The 9299-nt window shown below is 46.5% G+C and overlaps 1 protein-coding gene across 10 annotated transcripts in view; it reads right to left on the bottom strand.

The window, feature by feature from the left end:
- Positions 1-6071: 6071 nt before the first annotated feature.
- The window catches only part of PARP4 (poly(ADP-ribose) polymerase family member 4), a 79115-nt gene continuing 75887 nt past the window's right edge, over positions 6072-9299 (bottom strand). For all 10 annotated transcript variants that reach the window (XM_084842787.1, XM_084842782.1, XM_084842785.1 and 7 more), the window contains one exon: positions 6072-8167. In XM_084842787.1, coding sequence (XP_084698913.1) covers positions 8002-8167 — 166 coding nt within the window. In that variant the 3' untranslated portion in view covers positions 6072-8001. The remainder of the gene's footprint in view (positions 8168-9299) is intronic.

Here is a 9299-nt window from a genome sequence, read left to right as displayed (position 1 = left end):
GTCTCGCTGGAGGAGCGCCCCAATGGCAGCGAGGCGAGGGGCGCAGGCCTCCTCCGCCAACCAGCTCCCCGGAAAGCCCAGGACGCACGCCCAGCGGCCGCCAATCAGGGCCGTTCTCGGAGGAAACGGCCAGTAGGATGGCGCTCGGGAAGCAGCCAGTCAGAGAGCACCGGTGGAAAGGGCGAGAGAGGTCGGGGGGCGGAGTGGGAGCTCAGGTGTGTTTAGATCGAGAATCACATGCTTTGCATTTCCAGTTAATATAACGTAAGAACATAGGAAGAGCCCCGCTGGATGAGACCAAGGGTCCATCCAGCCCAGCGTTCTGTTCACACAGTGGCCAGCTAGCTGCCCACAGGAAACCCACAAGCGGGACCCTCGCGCCCATGTTCCCCAGCAACTGGTGTACAAAGGCTTACTGCCACTAGTTCTAGAGGAAGCACGTGGTATCAATGGCTACTAGTCTTGATGGCTTTTTCCTCCAGGAATTTGTCTAACCCGCCTTTAAAGCCATCCAAATTGGTGCCCATCACTACATCCTGTGGTCGCAAGTTCCATAGTTTAACTATGGGCTGTGCGAAGAAGTTGTTGTTCAGTCGTGTCCGACTCTTCGTGACCCCATGGACCATAGCATGCCAGGCCTTCCTGTCCTGCACTCTCTCCCGGAGCGTGCTCAAGTCCATATTCATTACATCGGTGATGCTATCTAGCCATCTCATCCTCTGCCGTCCCCTTCTCCTTTTGCCTTCAGTCTTTCCCAGCATCAGGGTCTTTTCCAGGGAGTTTTCTCTGTGCGAAGAAGTACTTCCTTTTATCTGTCCTGAGTCTCCCACCAGTCAGCTTCATAGGATGACCCCAGATTCTAGTATTTTGAGAGAGGGAGAAAAATGTCTCCCTATCCACATTCTCCACACTATGCATAATTTTGTAGACCTCTCCCCTTACCCTCCTTTTTTCCAAGTTAAATAATCCCAGATGTTGTAACCTCTCATAGGAGAGATGCTCCAGCCCCTTGACCATTTTAGCTGCCCTTCTCTGCACCTTTTCCAGCATTACCATATCTTTTTTTAGGTGTGATGACCAGAACCATACACAATATTCCAAGTGGTTGCACCATAGATTTATATAAAAGCAGTAAGATATTGACAGTTATATTCTCAAATCCTTTTCTAATTATGCTCCTCCCAAGCCAGATCCAGTGCTCTGTTGCACACAAGACTTCTGTGTGCAACTGAACACTGGATCTGGCTTGGGAGGAGGCCTGTGGGGTCAATTTAAGTAGAGAGACCTTTACTGTAACCCAAGGAGTACTTTGTGCAGGGGAGTTCTGGCTGGGAAGGCAATCCAGTCTCAGGCCCATCTTTGGCCTGCAATACTAACAATGGACTATATTGCAGGGCTGTTGTAATCCACTCTCTCTCTCAGCACAACCCCCACTAACAGTAGATTACATTGTGGGCTTGTATGCTAATCTCTCAGCTCACCACTCAACCTGTAATGGGGAATAAATAAAGCTGGACTATATTGTAAGGCTGTCATAAACCACTCTACTAGGCACAGGCCCCTCCGAGACAGAACATGGGGATGATAAACTGCATTTGTATTGGCAAATACAATATTGTATTTAACCCACGATGAGCCATGTGCTGGTTATTTAACCCATGATGATCTGTGGCGCATGCTGGGCATATGTGTTTTGAATATGCAACCCCCCATCAGGGCGATTGGGGATTGTGCCATGTCATATGAACCCAGCCATCACGGGTTATCCGAGGTTTAAATAAGCCTACATTAGCTGACCCCTTCGTGGATCACTGCCTTGTTGTGGCGAAGGGGCTTGCGTAACTCAGTGAAGCCATAAGCTATGCCGTACAGGGCCACCCAAGACGGACAGGTCATGGTGGAGAGTTCTGACAAAATGTGGTCCACTGGAGAAGGAAATGGCAACCCACTCCAGTATTCTTGCCAAGAAAACCCCATGGAAAGTATCACAAGGCTAAAAGAGATGACTCCGGAAGATGAGCCCCTCAGGTCGGAAGGTGTCCAATATACTACTGGGGAAGAGCAGAGGGAATTTCCAAGTAGCGCCAGAAAGAGTGAAGCGGCTGGGCCAAAGCCAAAAGGACACCCAGCTGTGGATGTGTCTGGTGGTGAAAAGAAAATCCGATGCTGTAAAAAACAATATTGTTTAGGAACCTGGAATGTCAGGTCAATGAATCAAGGTAAGCTGGAGGTGGTCAAACATGAGATGGCAAGACTGAACATCGACATCTTGGGAATCAGCGAACTAAAATGGACAGGCATGGGCGAATTTAATTCAGGTGACCATCATATCTACTATTGTGGGCAAGAATCCCTTAGAAGAAATGGAGTAGCACTCATAGTCAACAAAAGGGTGGGAAAAGCAGTACTGGGGTACAATCTTAAAAATGATAGAATGATCTCAGTACGAATCCAAGGCAAACCATTCAACATCACAGTAATTCAAGTCTATGCCCCAACCACTGATGCCGAAGAAGCTGAGGTTGATCGGTTCTATGAAGACCTACAACACCTTCTAGAACTAACACCAAACAAAGATGTCCTCTTCATCATAGGGGATTGGAATGCTAAAGTAGGAAGTCAAGAAATCACCGGGATAACAGGCAGGCATGGCCTTGGTGTACAAAATGAAGCAGGACAAAGGCTAATAGAGTTTTGCCAAGAGAACACGCTGATCATAGCAAACACTCTTTTCCAACAGCACAAGAGGCGACTCTACACATGGACGTCACCAGATGGTCAATATCGAAATCAGATTGATTATGTCCTTCGCAGCCAGAGATGGAGAAGCTCTATACAATCAGTCAAAACAAGACCTGGAGCTGACTGTGGCTCAGATCATGAGCTTCTTGTTGCAAAATTTCGGCTGAAATTGAAGAACGTAGGGAAAACCACTAAACCATTCAGGTATGACCTAAATCATGTCCCTTATGAATATACAGTGGAGGTGAGGAATAGATTTCAGGGATTAGACCTGATAGACAGAGTGCCTGAGGAACTATGGACGGAGGTCCGTAACATTGTTCAGGAGGCAGCAACTCAATCCATCCCAAAGAAAAAGAAATGCAAGAAAGCCAAGTGGCTGTCTGATGAGGCTTTACAAGTAGCTCACGAAAGAAGGGAAGCGAAAAGCAAGGGAGAAAGGGGAAGATATACCCAACTGAATGCAGAGTTCCAGAGAATAGCAAGGAGAGACAAGAAGGCCTTCTTAAATGAACAATGCAAAGAAATCGAGGAAAACAACAGAATGGGAAAGACTAGAGATCTCTTCAAGAAAATTGGAGATCTCAAGGGAACGTTTTGTGCAAAGACGGGCATGATAAAGGACCAAGAAGGCAGGGACCTAACAGAAGCAGATGAGATTAAGAAGAGGTGGAAAGAATACACAGAAGAACTATACAGGAAAGATCTGAATGTCCCTGATAGTCATGATAGTGCGGTCACTGAACTTGAGCCGGACATCCTCGAGAATGAAGTCAAGTGGGCCTTAGGAAGCATTAGTAACAACAAAGCTAGCGGAGATGACAGTATTCCAGCTGAGCTATTTAAAATCCTAAAAGATGATGCTGTTAAAGTGCTGCATTCAATATGCCAACAAATTTGGAACACTCAACAATGGCCGCAAGACTGGAAAAGATCAGTTTACATTCCAATTCCAAAGAAGGGCAACGCCAAAGAGTGTTCAAACTACCGCAAAATTGCGCTCATTTCACATGCCAGCAAGGTGATGCTCAAAATCCTACAAGCTAGGCTTCAGCAGTATGCGAACCGAGAACTACCGGAAGTACAAGCTGGGTTTCGAAGAGGCAGAGGAACTAGAGATCAAATCACCAACATTCGCTGGATCATGGAGAAAGTAAGAGAATTCCAGAAAAACGTCTATTTCTGCTTCATTGACTACGCTAAAGCCTTTGATTGTGTGGATCACAACAAACTGTGGCAAATTCTTAAAGTGATGGAAATACCAGACCACCTTACCCGTCTCCTGAGAAACCTGTACGAGGGTCAAGAAGCAACAGTAAGAACCAGACATGGAACAACCGAGTGGTTCAAAATTGGGAAAGGAGTACGACAAGGCTGCATATTGTCACCCTGCTTATTTAACTTATATGCAGAGTACATCATGAGAAACGCCGGGTTGGATGAATCAGAGGTCAGAATTAAGATTGCTGGGAGAATTATCAACAACCTCCAATATGCAGACGATACCACCCTAATGGCAGAAAGCGAAGAGGATCTAAAGAGCCTCTTGTTGAGGGTGGAAGAGGAGAGTGCAAAAGCTGGTTTGAAACTCAACATTAAAAAAACTAAGATCATGGCATCTGGCCCTATCACTTCCTGGCATATAGAAGGGGAAGAAATGGAAGCAGTGACAGATTTTACTTTCTTGGGCTCCAAGATCACCGCAGACGGTGACTGTAGCCATGAAATTAAAAGACGCTTGCTCCTTGGGAGGAAAGCTATGGCAAACGTAGACAGCATAGTCAGAAGCAGAGACATCACCTTGCCAACAAAGGTCCATCTAATCAAAGCTATGGTTTTCCCAGTAGTAATGTATGGCTGTGAGAGCTGGACTATAAGGAAGGCTGAGTGCCGAAGAATTGATGCTTTCGAACTGTGGTGCTGGAGAAGACTCTTACGAGTCCCCTGGACTGCAAGGAGGTCAAATCAATCAATCCTAAAGGAAATCAACCCCGACTGCTCATTGGAAGGACAGATACTGAAGCTGAAGCTCAAATATTTTGGCCACCTAATGCGAAGAGAAAACTCTCTGGAAAAGACCCTGATGCTGGGAAAGACTGAAGGCAAAAGGAGAAGGGGACGGCAGAGGATGAGATGGCTAGATAGCATCACGGATGCAATGAATATGAACTTGAGCACGCTCCGGGAGAGAGCGCAGGACAGGAAGGCCTGGCGTGCTATGGTCCATGGGGTCACGAAGAGTCGGACATGACTAAACGACTGAACAACAACAACATTAGCTGAAGGGTTATGTGGGAGTTGTTTAACCCTCGAATAACCCATGATGGCCTGGTTCATACAACATGGTGGAACCCCCTATTGTGTATTCAAAATGGCACCATGTATGCACTGTACCTGATCATGGATAAATAACCCACAATGAGCCAGCTGGTGTTGTTCGAACCGGCCCATTGACTCACATGGGTGTCCACTGTGCTATCAGGCAAAGCTTGCGGGGTGGGGAGAAGGGTAACTATGGTATATAGCACCTTTCCCCAATGTGCTGCCCTCTTCATGTGTTGGACTACAACTCTGGAGGGTGTCAGGTTGGGGAAGACTGGTTTATAAGGATTCATCTCCTGGCTCAACCCCCCCTATCCTACAGTCGATCAATTTTCATAGAATCATAGAACAGTAGGGTTGGAAGGGACCAATAAGACCATCAAGTCCAACCCCCTTCTCAATGAAAAAAACACTCATGAAAAAAATGTGGACAAAGTTCCCAACTGGCAAAGCAGTTGAAAAGGAACTGGAGATCGTTGGGAACCCGCTTGGACATGCGCAATGGGTCGGTGTGGGAGGGTGCCCTCCAAAAACGTTTTCCTCAGCTTTAGAAGGCGGCTGAAATGAGGCTATGCACAGGTGCAGAGCCCATGTGTGTGATGCACAGAGACCACAAAGAAGAAAATGCTGTTAATGTTTGTTTGGGAGTGGACAAACTGGTGCCCCGTCACAGCTACATCAAAATTTTGAATTTCTCCATTGTCTTCTATGGTCAACTCACTTCCACCCCCAGGAGACATTTAAAATGGCTTCTCAACATGAATGAGGAAATGGAATATCTACAAAGAGATGGTTCTATCTAAAACTTTCGAATTTCCGGGGATCAAACAATTTGCCTGTAATCGCAGGGCTGCCTCCTGGCTGGAGTTTAGAAGGGGCAGTGACACAGATGATGTGGAGCAAGGTCAAGCATTTGAGTCATAGGACTAGAAGACTCTAAAGTACAGCAGGGTAATACCTATTGCGAGTGGACAGGGGAGAAATGACGAGACGACACCAATCAATTTGGGATAAACAGGGCCACATTTATTGATAGATTACAATCTGCGAAGAAAGCACCGGCAGGCACACCACCACCAAGAGCAACATGACAGGTGTAGAGTGAGGCATTCATTGTCTGTGGCGAGGCGTCTGCCCTCGCCCACCAATCGGACATACCCAGTTCTAGGCTGGGAGACCTTCCCCTGTCACCCCCCCTCGAGCCACAGAACCCGAGTGGGTGGGGAGGGTTGGCCTCAAAGGTAAGCCGTATCTCCCAACTGGGGCCACAAAACCCTGAGCTGGAAGCCTCGGGCCTTACCAGTCACCTGAAACGGTGCCTATGAATGCTCACCTGTCTACTCCCCCAGTGGAGAGCCTGCCCGGAGCCACCAGTGCAGCTATGTGACCAGAAGTTCGTATCGGTGGGTGCTAGCTTAATGTATGCAGCTCAATATCGGAACTGCAGCGCGAAGTAGGCAAAAAACCCCAAAGCCTGACCAATGCAGCTTGGAGCCAAAATTCCTACCCGGCCCCCAAAATAGAGCGACCAGTAAACAACCCGCACTGCAGTAAGGGCGGGAGGGAGGGAGCTATAATAGCCGGAATGCGGGGCAGCGCGGCCTAAATAGTGGCCGGCTTGACCCGCCCCTTGGTCCCGTCCTTCCCCCGCCATCCGCAACAGCCGCCCCCCCCCCCCACGGCCAGGCAAGCTGGGCGCGGGTTGAGGGCGCTTTTAGTTAATAATAAATAAAGGTATTTTATGTGATTAACAAATTAGGAACTTTCTAATAACTAGTCTGCAGATAAGAACAGCCTTTTCATCTTTCCCAGAAAAATCTTTCTTCCATGTATCCCGACTTTCATCTAGCCAAGCAGTGTTGAAATTTTCAGCCCAATGGCCAAATTCAATTTTGGCGAAGCAATCAGGGGCCAGATTCCAGTGGGGGGCAGGGCCAAAGGCAAAGGGCAAAATGCCACAATAAGCTTTAAGCACGTTTTAGCTTAAAGCTCTTGCTGCCCAGTAACTCAGCCTTAGGAGAGACATTTCAACCTTTTGGAATGGGGAAAAAAAACATGCAAAAGCCGGAAAACCACCGAACGATCGATGGTCAAGGGAAAGAGGTGGGGCTAGCAGAAGGGGACATGACCATCTGGGGAACTCCCAGAGGGCTGGATTCAGCTCGTGGGCCTAAGGTTCAACACCCCTGATCTAGCCTGAAGAAGAGCTTTGATGAACTTGAAAGCTTGCCCCCACCTTTGTTGACTTTCAATGGGACACACAAGAGAAAAAATCAAAAGGAGAGGAACGAAAAGAAACTTTGAGTCCTACCACTGTTCTAGAACCTACCATATTAGTTCTAATGGACCAATATGATTGGCTGCATGTTCTGTCTATAGAATGTAATATCTTCTGCTGTGTATTATATGACCAGAGACATATTTTTCTCTTTTGTTTATGGTGTCACTGCATGGCAGTTTTCTTCTGAATTCTCCCAAATATAGGATGTCCCAATCCACACTGCACTACATTTTCTTTTTGCCAGCATTAATTACCAGAGGCAAGAACATATTGAGATGTTTTTATTGAATCAGATGGAAACTTGTTTTGTTTTTTTAAAGATTGCACAGTCTACCTGCAAGCAGAAACAGAGAAAATCTGCAAAGTAAAAGAACACATCAAAAGCTCAGGGACCACAACATTTTCTTTAGCATCTAATTGGAATATTAATGGGAGTTAGGTAAAAGTATTTACTGTTATGTAAAGACCCTACCGTTTAGACTGTGTTTCTGGACTATATTGGTTCATGCATTCCTCTGTTTTTGGTTACAATCTGAAATATCAAAGCTACATGGTAAGATAGAAATGAAGAAAAATAATCAATTAAGATCAGCAAATGTTTGCATGCTTATGATTACAGACAAGGAAGGAGGTCATGATGCCAATTTTCCTGCTAATCAAGGAGGATGTGGGAAGGTACTGGTCCCAAATTCATCAATATGCAGCAACTTCTTAGTGAAAGAATCCCAGTCTTTCCCAAGTTGAAGGCGCTGGCAAATAGCTGGAAATTCCCGGTCAGTTCTTCTTGCCCATTCAACTGCTTTCTTTACTGGATCAAATGCCCTGTTTACAGTGGTGACGGACGGAAGGAAGGAAGGAAGGAAGGAAGGAAGGAAAGAAAGAAAGAAAGAAAGAAAGAAAGATAGATCATATTAATGTGAAAACAGCAACACAAAGCCAAGATGGCAAAGACTTGTTATCTGCTGCCCCTGAGGGCAGGAATAGTTTTAATGAGCTTAAGGTTACAGGAAGGAAGCTTTCATAGAATCATAGAGTTGGAAGGGTCATCGAAGACCCTTCCAACCCCCTAGTCCAACCCTCTTCTCAATGCAGGCTCTGCACTGCAGGTTGCAGCTACAGCATTGCTGACGGATGACCATCCAGCCTCTGTTTAAATACCTCCAGTGAAGTAGAGCCCACCACCTTCCAGGGGAATCTGTTCTAGTGCTGAAGAGCCCACACTGTTAGGAAGTTTCTCTCAATGTTTAGCTGAAATCTACTTCCCTGCAATTTCCACCCATTCGTCCTAGTCCTGTCCTCTGGAGCAACAGAGAACAAGTCTGTTTCATCTTCTGCATGGCAGCCTTCCAGATATTTGAAGACCACTATTATTTCTCCCCTCAGTCTTCTCTTCTCCAGGCTAAACATATCCAGCTCTTTGAACTGTTCCTCATAGGACTTGGGTTCCAGATCCCTCAGCATCCTTGTTGCTCTTCTCTGAACGCACTAACTTGTCAATGTCCTTCTTAAAATGGGCACCCAGAACTGGACACAGTACTCCAAATCTTGCTCAGTATTGACGTCAGGCTGACTGGTCTGTAGTTTCCTGGATCGACCTTCTTCCCCTTCTTAATATGGGGACAACATTTGCCTGGCTCCAGCCTTCCAACACTTCACGTGTTCTCCGGGAGTTCTCAAAGATTACAGACAGTTAAGGAAGTGGGGAGAAGTATCAACAATTCTTCAACCCAAATAGACGTTCTCTCTCAAGCTAGTACTTGCAACAGGAATTTAACTACCTAACGACCTGGTTCACACGTAATGCCAATTCATGGGTTAAACAACCCATTAACTGGCGGGGTTTGTTCAGGAGCGAGTGAGCCCACTGTCCCCTGCCCGCTTGCCACTTCCACTTTGCATCAGCTTGCCAAAACAACCCCCAGCGCTCTGGATTGTTGAGAATTAAATAATCCAG

Source organism: Heloderma suspectum, chromosome 3 (genome assembly GCF_057233095.1).
Source record: "Heloderma suspectum isolate Gila_16-S chromosome 3, 16-S_ref, whole genome shotgun sequence".
Classification (NCBI taxonomy): domain Eukaryota; kingdom Metazoa; phylum Chordata; class Lepidosauria; order Squamata; family Helodermatidae; genus Heloderma; species Heloderma suspectum.
This window is presented reverse-complemented; position numbering and strand designations above follow the sequence as displayed.